The sequence below is a fragment of the Peromyscus maniculatus genome, chromosome 8 (genome assembly GCF_049852395.1).
Source record: "Peromyscus maniculatus bairdii isolate BWxNUB_F1_BW_parent chromosome 8, HU_Pman_BW_mat_3.1, whole genome shotgun sequence".
In the NCBI taxonomy this organism is placed as follows: domain Eukaryota; kingdom Metazoa; phylum Chordata; class Mammalia; order Rodentia; family Cricetidae; genus Peromyscus; species Peromyscus maniculatus.
The window spans coordinates 63,799,576-63,820,568 of record NC_134859.1 but is presented as its reverse complement, the minus strand read 5'-3'; the positions used below and the strand labels follow the sequence as shown (position 1 = coordinate 63,820,568).

Below are 20,993 nucleotides of genomic sequence, written 5' to 3'. Positions count from 1 at the left end.
TGTTCCACACCTGGCAGGTCTGGATCAGGAGGGAACACTGGAGACCTCTCTACCTTCTGCTAGGTAAGTCTTGAGGTCTATTTCACAGATGACCACAAGGCTGGTGGGCAGTGAAGCTGGAGGCCTTATACAGTGTCTCTTCCTGGAGGACTTGTGTGCAGCCTCAGGACTTGGCCCTCGGTCCCATCACATCTATAGATCTTTCTGGACCACAAAGCAGGAGCGGGCTCTCACTTCAAAGCTGTGTCTCACTGGCGTGTGAACTGTCTCCCCATCTGTGAAGGGAGGACCTGAGTTCTGGTAGGAGAACTCTCCTGACAGACACAGCTTCCACCCGCCAGGCCCAGCCCCAGCTTCTACAAGCGTGGGGTTGTCTGTCACTTCAAAGCCCAGTGCAGGGCAGGCCCCAGCTGTGACCAGGGCTCATGTCTCAGAGACAGAAGGCCTAAGAGGCTTATATGTCCAGTATGGGGAGAAGCCCTATGGTTCTGGGATGGGTTCAGATGAATTCTCCCACCATAGGGTAGAACCAGTCCTCAGCTTGGAAGTGAAAGTATGACAACATGGGGGGCCAGGAGAGCCTGGGGGATGCAGTGGGTAGGGAGTCCACTCCTCTGAGTTCTAAAGGTTAAGCTGGCCCAGCACTGGAAGAATGAGAATTTAATGGGATCCATTTATTATCCCATAAAAATTAATGAGTTTATTCTGGAGGGTTCCTGGCCCCTTTCAAGTTTTAATAGGGGATTAGTGAGGGCCTGGCCCTGCAGACCCCTATTATCCCAGAACCTGAGGGAGGGAAGGGGGCCGTGTGTGTGTCAGAGTGCCAGGGTGTCCCTAGGTCTGAGTCTGATCACCACACTGACAGAGTAGTGGCTCAGCTCTGTCTCGGTACTGAGGTACCAGGTAGAAGTTGGCAGGGCCACAAGGCCCTGAAGTCCATCCAGTTCTAGAAACTTCTGATTCCATACTCATGTAACCATACTACCCCATGGTATCCAGCCTTTGAATAGGTTCAATGCTGTGTGTCTGCCTCATACTATATATGGGGAAACTGAGGCCCAGAGCTGGGATGTGGTTTTCCAAGGTTATCTAAAAGCTATTCAAGAGCCAGAATGGACACACTTCCTGCTGTGGTCTAAGGCCAACAGCTGGAACTGGTAACAGCTGTCATCCCCTGCCTTCCTCGGGTCTTGCTGTATGAGGACTGTGTTCTCAGCACCCTCTACCTACTCCGTCTAGGGAAGTTTGTGTCATTATCCCAAGAGACAGACATTCTGGGGGCCCAGAGTGGTTAAATAATTCATTCATGATCACACAGAGACCTAGGATTAGAACCCACAGCCCAGCTCTGTTGGCTGCTCTCACTGGGCCTCCTTTCTCCCCTCTAATCTGGGTGCTGTTATACTAGGGCATCTGTGTGGTGAATCCTGCAGCTTGTGGTGATGGGGAGGCTTGGTGGTGTCCTGGAGGGGAAGTATTTTAAGGTGAGAAGAGATTTTCCTTGTCAGAACAGGTACCTTCCACAGTACCCCATTTGCTCATCCCAACCATCCTCTTGCCATGCTTTCTCTACCCCTTTGTCTCTTCACAACCTCCCCATCCTGTCTCCAATTCCTGTCTCCCCTCTGGATGGCCATCCCTGCCTGACTGCCCTCTGATCTCCTGGGATACTTCGTGATGGGTCCCGAGCACATGATTAGTTTGCAATGTGGCAAGGATACAGCACCAGGCATCTCTCTTCCCACATAACTGCCCACAAATGTTGGTCCCTGGTGCTGGGCTTGGTGAAGGGTAGTCTCAGAGCACAGTTCCTGAGCCCAGGTCTGCTTGTCTACACAATCAAGAACCACCCTGCTCCCCAAAGCCTGGCTCTTGACCACATTGGGTGAGCAGCGGTGGGTCCAGCAGGGAGAAGCTGGGTAGCTGCCTTTGGCAATTGGTGGGGAGTGTCTGCTAGCAGGAGCCAGCAGGTCCCGCATCCACATCTGTCTGCTTTCCCTATGACCAACTTTTCCCTATGACAAACATCACACTTTGTCACCGTCCTCTTTCCTGCTCAGCTCCTGCTGATCCAATGAAGCCCAGACTTCAAATGTGAGCAAGGATGCTTCCTTTCAGCTAGATGCTGAGTGGAGAAGTGGCTGGTTCCCAGCACTTGAGTTCTTATCACCTCTGAGCATCTCACCCGTCGTCCTTCGTTTGCCCAGGAGGAAGCAGTGCAGCAGGTCTTCCACAGCAGACCAGGGGTAGGGCCAGATTTAGTGCTGCAGCTAGGAAGCCACCTGTCCCAGCTGCTCCAAAGATGGAGTCCTCCAGTACCTGCCATCCCTGGTCATACCTCCAGGGACAGAGCACTCATTGCCTCCTAAGTGGCTAGGAGCAGCTACCACCCCAGTATGCTTTAGTATCTTTAGGTTGGAGGAGTCTTATTGCTGGGTGGAGGGGGCAGGGGTGGAGACAGTGGTACAAACCAGGGGTCAGGCCACCTCCCCAGGCCTGGTGCCACTGTCCAAACCACTTCCCCAATCCAAGCCTCCATACCCCATCGATAAAATGGAGAAGGGTGTAGGGGTGCTGTCTGCTCTCACATACTAGAACACCACGAACCATGAAGGGCTTAGTGTGTGGAACTATTGCAAGGTACTGTTTATCCATCATTTACCGCATGCCCAGTGACATCCCAAGGGTTTCACCAGAGTCAGCTCACTGAGCATCGCATAGTTGTATCAGATAGGAACTGTCACCCCCCTGTACAGTTGATGGAACAGACCAGGGAAGCACAGCTCCCAGGTTTAGAGTTTGGATGTGGATTGTCTAGCCCCCAAGCAGTACATTTTGCAATAAAAAAAAATTTTGCAATAATGGAGATGTTTTAAAGAGTATTTTTTTTTTAAATAAAATTTTTGTTTTTATTTTATGTGTTTTGGGTGTTTTGCCTGCATGTATGTCTGTGCAACAATTGTGTAGCTGGTGCCTGCAGAGGTCAGAGGAGGGTGTCAAACCCCCAAAGACTGGAATTATAGATGGTTGTGAGCCATCATGTGCATGCTGGGAATCAAACCTGGGTCCTCAGGAAGAGCAGCCAGTGCTCTTAACCACTGAACCATCTCTCCATTCCCTGTTTTAAATATTTTGAAAAAGATGTATTTTTATTTTGTGTATATCTGTGTTTGCCTGCTTGAATATATGTGCACCACATGTGTGCAATGCTCACAGGGGCCAGAAGAGGGCATCAGACCCCCCCCCCAACTGGAATAACATGATTGTTAGCTGCCATGTGGATGATGGAAATCTAACTAGGGTCCTTTGTGAGGGCAGCAAGTGCTGAGCCATTTCTCCAGATCCCATGGAAATGTTTTATGTCTATGTGTTCAGGATGATAGTCAGGGAGCAGGGGCATAGCTCAGAAGTAAAATGCTTGCCTAGCATGCTCAAGGGTCCAGCTTTGATCTCTAGCATTGCAAAAGGTTAAAGACAAAAGTTAGCCATAGTCACATGAAGCTGAGGAGCATTCTGAATGTGGCTAGTGAGGATGAGGTAGTACATTTTAACTTAATTTCATGTTAGTGACTACTACATACAATGAAAAAATGCAAGGTCCATAGTCTGATCTCCCAACCCAACAATATTCACTACCTCTCAGGAGGGAAGAACCTAAGGTGAGAATCTTGGAAGAGTAAGATTGGAGAGGCCGTAGGGAGCTGGAGAGATGGCTCAGCGGTTAAGAGCACTGGCTGCTCTTCCAGAGGTCCTGAGTTCAATTCCCAGCACCCACATGGCAGCTCACAGCCGTCTATAATGAGATCTGGTGCCCTCTTCTGGTGTGTAGGCAAATATACAGGCAGAACACTGTTTACCAAACCTTAAAAAAAAAAAAAAAAAAAGATTGGAAGCTGGAGAGCTGAGCACTCAGGATGGTCAAGGAAGACGACAAAGAGCCTGAGGGCTTCTTCAGGGTTTTCGTGAAGCCCACGGGAGGGCTGGGCCTATCACCCCTCAGTTCTCTAATGGCATTTGCTTCCCAGCTGTAGCCAATATTCTGTGGGTTGTTGGGTGCTTTTTTTTTTTTTTTTAAGATTTATTTATCTTATATGTATGACATATGAGCATTTTGTCTGTATGCATGTATAAGCACCACCCACCTGCCTGGTGTTCTCAGAATCCAGAAGAGGGCATTAAATCCCCAGTCACAGGGTTACAGATGGTTGTGAGCCACCATGTGTCCTGGGATCTGAACTGAGTCCTCTGTAAAAGCATCAAGTGCTTTTTTTTGTTTGTTTTTGTTTTTCGAGACAGGGTTTCTCTGTGTAGCTTTGCACCTTTCCTGGAACTCGCTTTGTAGACCACGCTGGCCTCGAACTCACAGAGATCCGCCTGGCTCTGCCTCCCGAGTGCTGGGATTAAAGGCGTGCGCCACCACCTCATCAAGTGCTCTTAACCACTGAGCCATCCCTCCAGCCCAGGTTGTTGGGTGCTCAATGGGCAATTCTGAGGACTGGAGCAGAGGCAATTTAAGATGATCTTGACTTTATGGAAAGGACATTTGGCCTCCTGTGATCACATCTAAGTTGGGCCTGGGCCTGTGTGTGTTTCGAGGACACCTGCTCCGCTTTTCTTTCCTTCCTCACTGCCCAGTCAGCCGCAGAGGGCAGAGCACCCTGGGGGCAGTCCTGGGGCGGCTGCCAGCCATGGGGCCAGGGTAGGACACTCATGTTTACCAAGCATCGCTGTGAGCCGGTCACAAACCTTCCCAAGAGCCGTCTTCCCTTCAGAACTGTGCCTAGAATCGATAGTTTACATTTTTCATGCGAAGAACTTGAGGCGGAGAAGCAATATGGACCATCCTAGTTCTTTTGAAGGGAAAACGGCCATCAGGATCTGCCTGTTTCACAGCCTGGCATCAGCGCTGCTACTGCATTGGTTGCTGCTTTGTTGTGTGTCTGTGTCTTTGTGTGTGTGTCTGTGTATGTGTGTGTATGCATCTGTGTATGTCTCAGTATATGTGTGTGCATGTCTGTGTGTGTGTGTGTGTGTGTGTGTGTGTGTATGTAAATCCAAATATATGCATGGGCCACTAGTCATTACCGTTTGCCCTTGCTTATGACTATCACAGCCTAGAACCTTGAGCCCAGAAAGACCCTAGGACCCAGCAGAAGGGGATACTGTTGCCCACAAAGGCTGCTGTGGCCCCTTTTTTAACCGTCCTCCTTGGACCCTAACCTGACCTTTCCCAGAGCTGTTTGTCTTGACAGCTCCCCAGACTCTGCGGAGGCGGGGAGGAGGAGAGGACACTGCTCTGGGCTGCAGCAGCCAGGCAGCCCTTTCACCCCACTGTCCCTTCCCTCCTGTGAGGCTGGGATCAGGGGCCCAGGGTGGAAGGAGCTCCCTGCTAACTGCCACGTTCTCCGCTTTCCAATTTAAAATCTAATACGGTCTCGCCACTGCAGAGCTGGGGGCTGGAGAGGTGATTAATGAGGCCTCTGCCACAGCGTCACCTGCTGCGTTCTACACCTTCCCCTGAGGCCTTGTGTTCTCCCCTCCTGTCTGCCTGCTGGCCCTGGGGACCTGGGGGCCAGAGCCCTGCCTGCCTGCCCACTAGTGATTCCTGGGGCCAGGGCCTTAGAGTACTGCCGTGAGGAGTAGGGGCCGTAGGATTGGTCCCTGCCCTTGGGACAGGATGGAAGCAATGGAAGGAGTCCCCGTCTTGTTACCCTTGCCAGTCTGATCCACTGTTCCTCACCTTGACTGGGCTGTAGCAAACAAAGGGTCTAATTCGGCACTGAGGCTGCCTTTCCTCATGTGGGGTTTCTATCCATCAGCTCCTCTGTCCATCTGCTACCAAAAGCCCCTTCTTCTGTTTAGGATCTTAGGAGACAGGGGGGCTGTCTGCTGGTCCCGAGGCAGAGGTATAGAGCAGAGGGACAGAAGAGCATGGCCTGAGCTGGGTGCTCAGGTCACAGCCGTCCTCCACCAAACCATCAAGCAGCAAAAGACTGTATTTCTCCGAAGGGCAAACCTTGGAAATGTCAGCAGGACAAGAAGTCTGCAGAGGCAGGAACTATATTCTCCCTGGAGCCAGTAGCTGGACCAGCTCAGCCAGTCCAGCAACAAAGCTGGGGGACAGGGATGACCAAGAGAGGAACAGCCATCCCCCCCCCCACACCTTCTGCCCTCTCCTCGCCATGAACAGTCCCTTAGAGCCACCAGCCCAGCCAGGCAGAGGTGCAAGGTGACAGGGCTGGAAGGCAGCTATCTTCCTGGGCCCCAGACCAGCATCTCAAGGCTGCTGCCCCTCCTAGCCCCTACCCCGGTGTTCAAAAGCCGCCTCCTCTGAGGCCAAGCCCAGCACTTTTGGCAACTTCTGGGAAGGGTCATTAGTGGGTGTACTCCCAAGGAGCTTTGGCTCCTACAAAGGGACTTACTTGGTGCCTGAGGGCCACTCACCTCCCTAACTCTGCCGTCTTTGCTCCCTGATGCTTTCTGTCTGCTGCATCTGGGGGACTACGGATTCAGAAAATGCAATCCAGGAAGAAAGGGTCCCTGGTTCTCAATGCCGAGCTGGACTCCAGCTACTACTTTGTCTGAAGGTCACTGTGGCGTCTGCTCTTAGCTGTGGAGGCCTTCTCAGAGCCCTGGCTCCCATGTGGCTGTACTTCCACCACCGATGGGCTGTGTGACTTTGGTCTTGGCCTCCCCTCTCTGGGCCTGTCTCGTTTTTTGTTTGTTTGTTTTGTTTTTTGTTTTTTCTCTAGGTTCTTGATTTCTTAAGAAGTCTTTAGGTGGGAAGGGGCAGTTACAACCTTTCTGTTATTGGTGCCCAACTCCAGGAGCTGATAGAGCCTCCTGGTGGGCAGAGCGGGGGGATTGTACCTTGTTACTGGCCGCTTTCCTTCTGTATGCTCTGGAGTCCATCTCCTTATATCTGTCTTTTGGCCACTGTTTGCTGAGCATTGGAGAGTTAGGCTATGTGCGCACATCTGTGAGAGTGTCTATATGTGCACGTGCATGTTACCTGTATGCATGTGTGAGCATGCATGTGTATGTGCAAATGCCAAAGCATGTGTATAAGTGAGTGGGTGCGCATGTGTCTGTGTGTGGGCTTGTGGCATGTTTGTGCTCATGTGTGCATGCATGAGGGGGGGTCTCAGGTGGGGCTGGAGGACCATGAGAGCCCCACAGTTTCTGAGCACCTGCTGTGCTCTGGCTCTGGATCACTGCTTTCTTGCACTATCTGATAACTGTCCCTAATCCCACAGGTGAGGAAGCCCAGACAGAGAGCCAACCTGTGGCAGGTGGTATGGCCGGGAGGCAGGCCTAGGAGTCCGAGATCAGGACCGAGGACAGATGCAGAAACAAGAGGCCTTTGGGAGTAAAGACAGGCTGTGCCCAGAGAAGGGCCTCCTCTGAGGGAGCAAGGGCCGTCTCCCTTTTGGGTCCATTGGCTCAGCTCCTGGACCACTTTGCTCTGTGCTCTGCCAGCTGAGACTAGTTTCCGGGGCCAGTGGGAGCAGCAATAGGGTGAGTGCTTGTTTCTGCTGGGTTTGGAGATAAGGATTTGACGGTGGCCTTTGGATAGAATTGAGCCTTAGTTTGGGCCTGACACCCCACTAGGAAGTGCGAGGACCATATCAGAGGCCCCTGGATGGGTAGCTTCATTGGGCATGCCTTCCTTCTCTCTGCTTCTTGACCCTTCAGCACCCCTCTCCATCTTCCCCAGCTTCTGTGGGGGACTGCCAGGAGTTCTCCCCTATTTCCAAACAACCTAGGGAAGAGTTATTTGGAAGAGAGAGTTAAACCCCATCTTTGGGGACTTGGTGAGGTGGGGTTGGGGAGCAGAAGGAGAGAAGCCTAGGGTCTTCTTCCAGCGGGTACCACTTGCCACCCACCACCTGTGGACTTGGCTGCCCAGTGAGACAGTGAGGCATGGTGGGGGGTGGAGGGGGTGGGGAGCAGGGCGGGGATCAGTGTGCTTTGCCTCTATGTTTTTTGTGACTGAGGGAAGGGGCCTCAACTTCTGAGCACCCCAGTCTGTGAGGCGCCCCAGACTTGCCCTGTCCCTCAACTTCCACAGAATTCTTCAGCAAGGAAGTGGGGGACTCCGCCAGTTTCCTTGAGGGGCTCAGTGGAGCCTGAGATGGAGGGGAGAATGGAGTAGGCTGGTGGGAAGGGGGAGACAGCAGCCCAAGCTGAGGTGTGATCTACTTATTCTGTAGGTCCCTGCCCCAGAACTCGGAGACAGAGGGCACCGACACCCAGGAACAGATGGACAAGTCAGGCAAGCATGCCCAGTCAAGGCTACTTGCATGTCTAGGCTTCTTTCCCCCACAGATTCTTAGGGTTGCTGGTTGCTCAACTCCCCCACCCCTCATACCCAGTCGCTTCCCTCAACCTTGTTTTGACCTCCAAGGACTCTGCTGAGCTGTGTGGATGGATACCTCTAATAGAGAGAGCTAAACTTTCTCCCCGTCTCTTCCTGTTTCTGTTGCTTGAGGCCCAGGGCAGGGAAGGCCGAGGGAGTGCCAGAGTCAGTAATGAGGTTACAGGTACAGCAGGGCTCAGAATCAGGACCAGGCAGCAGTCGGTACTCATGAGCACCACCTTGACCTGAGTAACAAGCTGTCTTAGCCTGGGCTGTAGACAGAGAGGGACCGGAGAAAGGTGACCGGACAGTAGGGTAGAATAGGGCTCTGCTACAGGATGGGTATTGAGTGGGCAGTGCAGGAAGGAGGAGAAAGGAACCTGGGTAAATAAATGTGCCAGTGAGCTGACTTTTGCATGCCTTATTGGATACCTCTTCACACTTTTGCATGGAGATATCGGGGTACTGTGATCCTCAAAATGGGACTTTCCTCCAGTCTCTTTAGCCAGCCACAGAATAGGGTGTCTTGATAGGAGGGGGACTGCCAGCTGTTGGACCAGATGTTTCAAATCACCAGCACATCTCCTGGCTGGATATAAATAATGTCTATGGCAACATTGGCAGAGCAGTGTGCCAGGTGAAGACCCTGAAAAGGTCCATGAACCCGGGCTCTCTGTCTAAGTGTCAGTCTCATCTTGCTGGAAGACCTTGTTGGGCTAATGCTCACCCCTGACTTCCTGGGTCATCAGCAAGTCACCCCTCCCGTAACTGCCTGACAAAGAAGCTCCTGTCTTGGTGCCCTGTATCTCTCTGGCCATTGGAGGCCCGGCTCCTCCAATAGGGATGCTAGTCTCTTCCCAGTCCCTAACCTCTCTGATTTCCTTTGATTCTATGCTGTCTAGAAAAGAGGTGGGATAGAATCTGGTACCGTGAATTAATTCCCACTGGCACAGGGAGGTGACATGATTTATCTAAGGTCACCTAGACACCCAGAGCCAGCACAAGGTTTAAACTTGGGTCCTGGCTCTCTGATTAGCTCTGTGTTGTTGGCATTTTTCCCTGAGACACAGTGTGGCTCTCCACACTGCCTGATTCTCCCGCTCCCCAGGCACTGGGGACTCCCTAGGCACCTGCTGGCTTGTGGGACCCTGGCCAGACACTCAGCAGGTGGCTGCTTGAGGGACAAAGAGGCTGGTGATCGGCTGCAGAGCTGAGAGGGAGGAGGGAGCAGCGAGAACTGAGCGGGGCAGTGTAGCTGAATCTGGGCTGAGAATCGGGACAGAAGGAGGAAAACAGCGTGTAGATAAGATGTAGGGGTGCTCGGTGGCTTGGGGGCTTTCTACTGAGCCTCCCTAAATTCTGCCCTTTCTGATTGATGGGAGGGAGAGGCTTGATTGTAAAAAGAAGAGCCTTTGGGGAAGGGATAAAAGGGGTGAAGGGACCTCTGAAGGACATGATGAGGTTATTACCAGGGTATGACAATTCTGGTTAAGCCCTTGGGGATGCACTTTGGGGATGGAAACCCACAACTTGAATTATGCAATGTATTTGGTTTGGTGACAAGCAAGTGGGACCCTGTACCATATCTGCCTGTTGAAAGTTACAGGGACACACAGACTCAGCAGAGATGGGAAAGGTTTTCTTTTCTTTCTTTTTTTTTAATTGTTTTGTTTTGTTTTTGTTTATTTGTTTTCTGAGACAGGGTTTTGGTGTGTAGCTTTGGAGCCTGTCCTGGAACTCGCTCTGTAGACCAGGCTGGCTTCAGACTTATAGAGATCCGCCTGCCTCTGCCTCCCGAGTGCTGGGATTAAAGGTGTGTGCCACCACCACTCGGCGAGATGGGAAAGTTTTGATGAAGGACTTTCATCATGGCCTGGCCTGGCCTGGGGACCCCAGAGACTTTCTGGGCCTTTACAGAATGAGATGGTGATTTCCTGCTACAAGTGAGACAGTGAGGAACAGAAGGATTCCCAGCCAGGAGTCATCCATCCTTCTGAAGTCCAGGGTAGTTGCATCTGTAGGTTGTATGCTATTTGTATCTGTTGTATGCTATTTGTCATATCTAGCTCATTCAATTAATATCAGAGGGGAAAACAACAATAAAAACAACAAAAATAGAAGTCTCTGGTCGACTTAGAGAGGTAGCAAGGGCTGATCTTAGTTATCAAGGCTGTAGCTTGTCCCTAAACCAAGTTCCTTAAGGTCAGGGCTTGTGCTGTAGTCTGGTTTTTAATAGGTGCTTGTTTTAGTAGGGATTGTTGAATGGAGAATGGAAGAATGGGTGAATGAACAGATGAGTTCTTGACGGGTAGTATTTGCTGGGTGATCAGGAAAGGGGAGGCGGGAGAGTGGAGACAGACAGAAGGACAGAATGCCAGTCTGCAAAGTCAGGGCCAGTCAAGGCATCCTCACTGCCTCTCCTCCCCTCCCTCCCATGCTTCCTCAGTCCCTGCGCATCTCCTGGCAGAGTCCCTTGTTCCTGCTGGTCTCAGCCAGGACCTCCCACCTCACCCCTTCTCTTCCTGCCAGACACCCTGCCAGCAAGACTGCACGCAGGCTCTGCAGCCAGAGCCTGGGATTGTTTTTGGAGACGTGGCAGGTTTGTTTGCTCCCAAGCCCTCTGAGAAATCTCAACAATCAATGGCCAACAACACTCAGCCTGCAGCTGCAGCATCGATCTTCTCCCCGAAGGGCTGGCGGCCGGCTGGACGGCAGGTAGGTAGCTGGAAGGAAGCTGGGGAAAGGCTTCGGCCTTCCGTCTGGGGACTGGGCCTCAATAGAGGCTGATGAGGTGGGGTAACCCAAGATGCCAAGACGGGTGAGACCAGTTCTCTCATTTACCAAGGCTCCCAAAGGGCAGGAGTTACTCTGGACCTTTGAGCTGAGATGTTTCTGTCCTTTGCATTAAGGATAGAGTATGATAAAATGTTAACCTGCTACAATAAAGATTGAGAACAGACATCACCAGGAAAGCAACTGCCAAGGCCAGAAATGTGTCAGGAGAAAGTTATGGACTATTGAGTCTGTCAGACAGTATAAGCTTGAACTTGGTCTACAAAAGGCAAGGAATAGCTTTTATTTCATGGAAATGATATGAGGGGCAATGAGAGAATGCATATAAAGAACATAGGGAGCCTGGCATGTAGTTGGTCCTAACAAACATTTGCTGTTATTGTTGCCACTGATATTATTTGAATCGTGGTGTTCCAGGTTCCTATTTGCCTATACTGCTGCTCTTCTCTAGGCTAGAGGAGACAGAGTCCTGGCTGATGCAACACCTTGCAAAATGGGCAGGCACTTTGGGGTATCCTTTCTGTTCACTAGCCCAGGGTAAGTGACTTGATCTCTCCCAAACTCAGTTTTCCCATCTGTAAAGTGGGGACAGCAACCTCTTACTGTGAACATTAATTAGAAAAGCGGTGGAAAAGGCTTGCTCAGTGAAGCCTGGGCCCCTGTGGGTGAGGGTGTTCTCTGGGCCAGTCCTCACACCCCGAACCATGTTTGTGCATTAAGCAAATGAATGATGGACTGAATGGTTGGATGGCTGTACCCCAACACCTGCTTTTTTTTTTTAAGGAGCTGAGAAAGGTTCATGGACCTGCATTGCTATCTAGATTAATCTTAGGCTTCCGAGACTCCATTCAAGGGCATATCTGATCTCAGAGCTCCATATTGGTCTCTCCAGGCTATGCAATGGTTTCTGAAGCTTGAACGGATGAGTACACTCAGGAGCCCCAGTCCTTGAGTTCATATGAGGCTTCCCTCTCAGCCAGTTGTGAACTGTGGGAGGGAGGGGCTTTGAAAGGCCAGGCCCTGCGCTTTGCTGTGCTGATTTCTACCCGCGCAATTCCTACAGATGTCTTAACATGTATTTAATGTGTGCCACGTATGAGGCCCAAGCCACTGGGGACACAAGCAGTGGTAGCACTAAGGGATGGCTGAGAAAAAGCTTTACTGCATTAAGAATGGCCATCCAGGCCCCACCCCCCGAACCACCTAAGGCTGATGGCATGACAGCTTAATTTGCAGAAGGGAAAAAAAAAAACTAAGTAAAGGCTGTAATTTACAGGCAGAATAATTGGCCAACTGTTAGGGAAGGGGAAAAAAAACTCAACATACAATCTATGTAAAAATAGTGTGCTTGCTATGCCGATTCAGCTTCAAGACGCAGTCCCAGCTGCCAGGGGCCTATCATCCCATTCTAACCGGAACGCTGACCCCCAAGCTCCTCGTAAGTAGGAATTCTGGAGCTGCCCGAGATACACGGGGTGAGCAGACTTCCTCTTTGCTGGGTTGTTGCTGCTGGAAAGGGGCATCAAGCGACCAGCAAAGGCTTCTGATCCAACCATCTGGGGACCAGACGGGGCAGCAAACAGACAGTGGGAGCATGGACAAGTCCTCAGACCCAGGCTGAAAGACACACACCACAGAGCAGATGCCTCATGCCAGTTACCCAAGTGCCAGTCAAGCCGTACTTGAAGCATGAAGTAGACTAACCAGGCTGGCCGAGGAGGAGAAAAACAAATCAGGTAGAAGGAACATGAAGAGCCCAAAAGCCGTTGAGTCTGAAAAACTGATTTGGAGATTCCTTTGACCTGGATTAATCATCTTTCCGGTATGATGTTGCTTCCTATTGAAACTGGCCTTGGAGACCTCCTGGTACCTGCCTTCTACCTCCTGGCTGAGGACTGGCAGCTTTTCCTCTTCTAGGTGACTCTTTTTTATAGAGCTTACCCTCTCACAGGTGAAAAAGCCGCCTTGGCAACTGTCAATTTCATGCAACCATAGACTGAAGGCTCTGGAGAGTGGAGATCTAGTGAAGCCAAGGACATGGTAGGCTGGGCTCCTCCCTGTCTGGGCGGAGAGACTCCTACTTAAGTTACCCCTGTCTATCGCCCCCTCTTCTCTCCGGGGAGGTTGGAGGATAGAATAATGAACCCTGATAGCTCTGCCCAAGTGGGGGTGCAGGATTCCTAAGCTGAGCCCCACCTAGAAGATGGACTTGACTGTCTCTAGGAGAGGTGGAGACAAGCAGGGCTGGAGGAGTCTGGAGGGCCTGGGACTGGATGAGGGAGAGGGGACGGAGGCAGCCTTCTGACATGGCCCCTCTGTTTAGGCAGACATGGGGGGGGGCATGGAAGCTCAGTTTCTAATTAAGCCCAGTCCCATTGTCTTCTTGCTCCCCATTAGTGCCCCACAGCATCCCCAAGGCATTTTAAGCTGCCACCCTGCTGAGGAGGCTGGGATGGCCGCCAGGGCCTGCCAAGCTTGATTCACTTAGGCCCGTGAGGGGCAAAAAGCCAACTCAGAGTTATCCTCCTCTGAGAGCGGTCTCCTCAGAAACCCAGCAGGGGTTCCCTGCCTGCAGTGGCCACCTCTGGGCCTCGAGTGGAATCCAAGCTCTCTCCCACAGGCCCTTGTCCCCAGGAAAAGCCCTCATCCTAAAGTGCCAGGCTAGACCACAGGAAGCAGGAATGCTTCTGAAGCAGCCCCCAGACTCAGCACCAACCTGAGCTCCACCGCGAGCAGCAATTAGCATTTCAGGTTAAGTCGGTCCCAGGCTGTTAGCCCTTGCATCAGTGGGGATCCTGGAAGCCAAATCATTCTTTTTTTTTTTTTTCTCCCACACACTATCCTCCAGTTTTTGGAAGAATAAGCAGTTGAGGTTTGCTATTTCTGGTCCCCCCCCCCCATCTTTCCACCACACTCTCAAAACAGCTTAGAGAGATGGAACCCCGGGTCCAAGGTCACACAACTATGGAAGGCAGCTTCTATACCTGGAGACCTAGTCCCAGCCCAGTCTTGGCTGCTTTTACCTTCACAATCTCCCCAGGCCACATTCACACACGCAGAGTTTAATTAACTTTATTGATATTCAGAAATTAAGAGAATGACTAAAGGTAATTGCTCATTAAAAATCATTAAACTGACACAGCAGGCCTAGGCAGGCACAGCTCCTGACGAACTGTCTTCTCCCCCACTGTGGGAAGACATCCCTGGCACTTCCCATGGGTTGGGAGGACGCCCCATAGTCGGCAATGCCTGTCATACCTGGAACCAATTACATCTAAGAGTCTGCGAAAGAAATGGGGAATTGAGCCTATGGGGTGGGGGCACCACCCATCTATCTTCTTGGTTTTCAGGGCCTCTGCCTCCCCTGGACCACTGAAGGTTGAAAGTTCAGACTGTGACTGACTGCATCCTGTGGCCTGAGTCCCTCTTTTGAGCGAAGCTCTGAGGTCTCCCAGGCTGCCAGGCTGCAGGGATGCATCCTCTGGCTGAAAGACTTACAGTGTAAGGCCTTTACTCCTCACATCTCTCCTAAAGTCTCCAGGAACCCGAGATAGTCAAGTGAGCTACCTCCCAAATGAGAGGGCTCAGAACCCTAATGGGTAACCTTCCTCTATGTCTAGAGGTAAGGGCCTCCTGGCCACCCAGCTCTGGGTTCAGGCTCTCTCACCTGTCAGGCTTGCCACTGATTCCAAATCATATTATTCTACCTATGAAACCCACCAGAAAGGCAATCCCACAGCACCAGAGAATCTAATGAATCACAGAAGGACACTGGCTGGGAGCACAGACTTCTGGCCAGAGTGGGTAAATTCCTCCCGATAAGAACCTCCACACCTCCAGTCTAGGCTGGACTGTTAGCCATACCAGCTTTCTTCCCACAGACCTGTGGTCTTTTTCCCAACCTGCAAGGAGCTGACTGGCAGGGACTAGATCTGCACACTAGTGGCTTAACTGATGAACTGTCACCCAACACTCAAGAGCTCCTGAAGAGCAGACATCCTGCGACCTGCAGAATCCAGACCACACTCACACCCTCTGACAAGGACTCCATTGCCAGAGAACCAACACAGACTCTGTGCCCCAGGGAAGGAGCCAGGATGTGACCAGACCCCATACAGGTCCTGAATACAGAGAGGTATCCTTAGATTGTTGGCCCAGGAGATGGATTTCTCTTCATCCCTTCTCATCTCTGGAGTGGGGCTTGTGAAATTCTTCCACCTCCTAGCAGGGTGAACATACAATCACAAGTTTTCCTAGCTCTAGGAGGAGCCAGTGTGGGCAGCCAGATGGACTGGGTAAAGACCTGGTCTGCTTGTGGGTAGACCTAGAGGTTCAAAGACGTGCTCCAGCGCCCCCAGGGCAGGAGAACAGCTGCTTGGTGCCAGCTCAACCCAAAACAGCCCTAGCCGGGCTGATCTGACCTCCAAACTCTCAGCCTAGGAAGATGGAACCCGAAGGTTAGAAATTCCCTTTCCTCCCTCCTCCACAGCAGACGCTAGGAACCATAACCATATGGCGAGGGACTTGGAGTCCCAAGTCCAAGAGCGGTTTCGCGGACCCCACCAAGCGACCAGTAAAAGCGGAGAAGGACCTGAGCAATTGTAGACTCTGAGACCGCTTGCCTCAGATTAGATTAGCATCTTTTCTGCTTCCCATTCATCTTGCCTCCAAACTCCCTTGCTGCCTCCTACTCCAAGGCCAAGCTTTTCTTGACCGAGACCAATGAAGTTGGGACTTGACTCGGAGTCCGGGGCGGGGGCAAACGGTGAGCTCTGCCAACTAGTCTGCCGCTCTGGGGTCGATAGGACCCTGCAGGAAGGCAGACTCAGAGGGAGGCAGCACTCCGGGCATGTGCATGTGTGCATGTATATATGCAATAAAAGAATTTCGGGGAGGACAGCCAGTCCCAGGACCTCAGTCGCTGCAGCCCAGCAAAGAGCGAGGGGATGTACAGAAGTCTCCTAGGGTCCCCGAATATCTCCCCAGAATCGTGCAATAGGTTCCAATTCTGACACGACAGTGCCAAGGCGAAGAGAGGTGAGAGATGTCCTAATCCCGGGTCCCGCCATCACCCTACCCGGTTCCTCTGCAGTGAGGATGCGAGGGGACACAGACTCAGCAGCAAAGTCGAGCGAAGTTTGGAGAGCGGCAAGGGAAACAGAACGGCGGGCCGTGGACGGTCCGGACTCCGCACCCGCACCGCGATCTCCCGGACCTCCCCACCCTCGCAACGCGCCCTGGCGCCCCTAGACGCCTGGAGTGGAGCGAGGTAGCGCGCGGGTGAGCGTGTGTGTGCGGGGAGGGGGTGGCGTGATGAATTGCAGCAGAGAAATCCCATTAGATCCGGGGAGATGATTAAAGGCGAGGTCTCGGCCGGGAGCGAATGGCGGGAGCCGAGGCAGCTTCCCGCCGGTGGAGCCCGCGCCCCGCCCGGCTGGGTCGGCGCCGGGGACAGCGCAGCCGGCGGGACATGGTGCTTGGGAGGGACAACAAGACGCGCAGAGCGAGGCGCTGGGATGGTCCTGTTTTCCTACCCCTGGGAGTCCGCGCCCGCCCCCCGTCCTGTGGCCGGACGCCGGGGTCCCTTACCGTGAGCCAGGAGCGCCAACAGCGAGGGCAGGAGCAGCAGGGCTGCTGGGCGCATGGTGCTGCTTACGGCCGCGCCCCGGGTCGGGGCCGCGGCAGGGGGACTGGGGAATCGGAGAGGCGTGGGCGCGGGGGGAGCAGAGTCGGTCCCCGGGAGAGCAGCGGGGCCGCCGCCGCCGCCGCCAGCGCCTGACAGAATCAGCACCACGGCCAGCGCCTGGCGTCGGCGCCGGGGATCGCCGCGCGGGGCTGGGGGCGGGGGCGCGGGAGGAGCGGCTTACCGTAAAGTCTCAAGCAAAGGCGCAGAAGACCCGGAGGCAAGAGCACAGGCATCCGAGCCACGCCAGCCCTGGAGAAAGGACTGTCCTGCTAATGTGGCACAACGCCCCCCCCCCCCCGCCCGCCTTCCCGAGCTGCCCACCCCCAGCGAAGCTTGCCACCCTCTCCCGAGTTAGCAGCCTCCCAAGGTGTTAGGTTCTAATCGGATTCTTCATTAAAGAGAACAACCCCCTACCCACCTTTTTCCACCCCATCCTGGTACCTGAAGGCTCCGAGGGTGACCAGGGAAGATGCACACCAGTGAGGCAGCTGGTGAGGCCCGCCTGCCCTTGTGGCAGCTCCATCCTGGGCCGATAATGAAGACGGCTTTTGAGTGTACAAAGGACAATAAATTATTACTTTGCGCTCAATAAATGCCAGGGCTCCAGGCAGCTGCATCAGCAGCAAACTGTGCTCACAGAAAAGCTTAATTATCCTGATATTATAGTTAAAAGCCAGTGGCACTTGTGTCCTGGGGAGACATTCTCCACTTGGTAGGAGACAACCTGGGTCAGGCTGTGGGCTGCTGAAGGCACCCTGGTCCCCATGCAGTCTTGGACTTCCAGATCCTGCTACCTTTATCCCCTCTGTGGGACCAGAACAGCCACAGTGACACAGATCTTTTATGCCAGTACCAACTCAGGTCTTGGAACTGAAGGAGAAAATGGGGTAAACATGAGCATCAGGGTTCTTTATGGCTGTTTTAGTTTTACATTTTCATTTAACTGCTTTTCCCTCCCCAGTGCTAGGAACCATACTTGATAAAAAGGTGCTCTACCACTGAGCCACCTGCCTGTTGTAAAGAGTCCCGGGCAGCAGGTGGCATGTGGCATTACCTGGGGAAGATGCTGGAGAGGATTTTTGGACAGTTGTTTGGAGAAATCCTCTAGGGTTGTTTCAGATGGAGGGAAACTTGAACGGAGGGACAGGGACCAAAAGGCTATACCATTCGATAGTGTGGGCAAATAAGATTCTGTGACTCTTGGTGGTCTGAGGAGCCTCCGTAATTACAGTCCACAGGCCAACAGCAGGCTAGCCGTAATTGTACAGAACTTGAGCTTGCTATTTAGACCCAAGGGACCGTGGTTAGGCTTGCTAGGGGAGTTTCAATGGACACAAAAGACACCGCCATGTGGCTGATGTTAAAATCTGTAGAGGAACCCAATCATTGTCCACCGCATTTCATCCTGGAAGTGGGTGACTTCTGACAGAAGTTTCAGTCGTCAGAGAGTCTTTTGGTCCTTACGGTCTTCCAGCTCTGCTCCTTTGATTCTCTGTAGATCCTTTTGTGGGCTCTGGGGAGCCACTTGCCTGTTGTAAAGAGTCCCAGGCAGCAGGTGGCATGTGGCATTACCTGGGGGAGATGCTAGGAGAGGATTTTTGGACAGTTGTCTGGAGAGTCCATTGGAGACTACAGTCCCAGAATACAGCACTCTCCCCTGAACCCAGAGGATGGGTCTGTGCTACATGATTGGAATAACAACAAAGCTTTCGGTCACTCTTTACTAAAGATCTGGTAAGCCTGGCTTCTGCGGAATGGGCTCCATATTAGGTTGAGGCAGAGCCTGGACCAAGCTAAGAAGCAGTAGAATTTTTGGTAAGCATCTCTTCTCATGCTTTTCAAAGGGCCCATTCTTCCTAGAGCTTGGTATTACCCATAACCGAGGACAATAAAATACCCAAGGGGACATTCATCCATATTCAAGGCTTACAGTTTGAAAGTTTACTCAATTCATAGACACATTGGAGAGTGGCATGGACCAGTGAGCTGGCTCAGTGGGTAAAGGCACTTGCTGTCAAGCCTGATGACTAGAGAACCACACACACACACACACACACAGCAACCTAGGATGACCTGTAAGGCCCTTTTCCTGTGTCTACACCTAGCTGTTTGCTCTCAGAGATTCTGATTTCTCCTGTGTAATGTGATCACTAAATTCTGTTTTGTTTTTACTAGTTGTTGACCTGGTGACTGACTGCATGGCCTGTGTGCCCTCTACTCAAACCCAGCACAGTGACCAGCACATCCTAGATGTTCCGTGAATGTTGTGACAACGTGGGGGTGTCTAAAGCCTGGGGCAGGCCACTGATGCCATATGAAAGGTGTGAGACAGGGGCATTGCTTTAAGTCAATGAGGTTTTCCCACAGCAGATGGTGAAACCAAGTTGAATCTGCCTATGTTTCAGTGACTGGAGGAGGGAGGGGGACAGCATGAGGGTGTGGCTTATGTAGCCAGTGACGTGATGGAAACTTCCAGAGAGCTGAGGTCAGGAAGGAGACTGGTTCAACAAAGCTGAGCCCCACAGGAAAGTGTGAGGAAGGGCTGGAGTCATCTGTGGCTGGGCTGTAGGAGTTTTTTGTTTTTGTTTTTGTTTTTGTTTTTTTCAGTCATCTGAGTGACAGGTCATTCTTGGTGGCTACCTTGAAGGGGTTGCTTCATGATGAAGGTATACAAACTAAAACATATCAGTCTGGCATCATTTGGGTGGGTTTGGGGCACTGCTAACCCAGGAGGAAGACAACTACAGATTAGGGTTGAAAGCCAGAGAGGGGGCTCCTAGCCACTGCCCAGACAGGAGGGGGTCTCTAACCACTTCCCTGGGGAAGCCAGCCTCACTTCTCCGATTCTAAACAGCCTGTCAGCTCATGAGGTCACAGGCATATTGGTGACTTGTTTTGAAGTCTCTGCTGGGATGACACTTGCTTTCTGATCAAGAAGAGGGGGATAAAATATCCAAATCCATTCTTCTCCAAGACAGCTTTCAAAGCAAAGAGAGCATCCAAAGGGGTTTAGGGTTTTAGGGGGGCAGGGGAAGGGGGCTGTGACTATACCTCAGGGCCTATATGGGCACAGCTTTCTAGTCACCGCCACCATCTTTTTGGAGTAAGTCCACAGACTCAGTGGCTTCTGGCACTGCCAGGGATGTCAAGCCTGGTTTCCTGGGTTACTCAAAGTCAATCAGTCAAGGGTCCTGGCTCTGAGCATTCGCTCCCACTCCGGGAATGGGACCAGATCACTGTGGCAAGAGCCTAGGGTGCATCGAGACAGCAGCAGAAAGCGGTTTGATGTGAACTACTTTCCATCTCCAAACTCAGGCCTCCAGCCTGCCCACCACCCCCAGCCGAGGCCTTTGATCCTCCACAGCGCCATAAATGTTTAATGCCGCTAGCTGGGCAGAAATGAGGAAGGTGCTGGAACATGCAGACTGGAGATAGGACTTGAGACCCATCCTGTTGGCTCAATTATTTGCACCCAGGAGTCCTGGGATGGGTGGGAGGAGGCCCTCCCCCACCATGTGGAGGGAGAAGTCCCAGGGTTCAAGTCCGTGGCACTAATAAATGAAGCTCTTTGAAACCACGATGGGGCTGAAACTGACATGAAGAATCAATTGTAGAAGCCCAATTCTCCTCCCCCTCATCCCCCCCCCCACCTTCCCACCCCCGGTTTGATTGAAGGAGAAAGATAGAAAGTTAAATGACAATCAAATGCAAATACAGCTCAACAAACACCACAGCAATTACCAGGCTCAGGAAACACATGGCTTTTGCAGGCAGCAGGGGTTGGCAATTTGGAAGCCTGGGCCTGTGCAGAGGTGACGGGCATGGGGCTATTTTAATGGACAGTTAAATAGATGCAAAAACCTTGCATCTAGTTTGCATACATGCTGATGAGTGGGGAACTGGGGCCCAGGGAGGTTATGCTACCTTCACAGCTGCCGGCGGGTTGTTTTAGATGGGAAGGGACGCTGAGTGCTTGGGAGGCAAAGCCAGTTTGAGTTCCCGGGCCAGTCTCTTTGGTCCTATGCACAAGCTGGTACTGAGGTGTGAGGATTGAAGTTGAAGAGAGCCCAGGGGGTCCTCCATGAAAGGGCTCCCGGCACTGGCCTTCCAACAACCCAGAGGCTCGGGGAAGAGTGGCCTTCTCCTCAATATTTG

At 52.3% G+C, this 20,993-nt stretch overlaps 1 protein-coding gene across 2 annotated transcripts in view; it reads right to left on the bottom strand.

The window, feature by feature from the left end:
- Sez6 (seizure related 6 homolog) overlaps positions 1–16,963 on the bottom strand; it is a 47,326-nt gene extending 30,363 nt beyond the window's left edge. The window contains exon 1 of one of the 2 annotated variants that reach the window (XM_015996236.2): positions 16,742–16,963. In XM_015996236.2, coding sequence (XP_015851722.1) covers positions 16,742–16,796 — 55 coding nt within the window. In that variant the 5' untranslated portion in view covers positions 16,797–16,963. The remainder of the gene's footprint in view (positions 1–16,741) is intronic. The other variant, XM_006977448.4, reaches the window with a different exon arrangement.
- Positions 16,964–20,993: the final 4,030 nt, after the last annotated feature.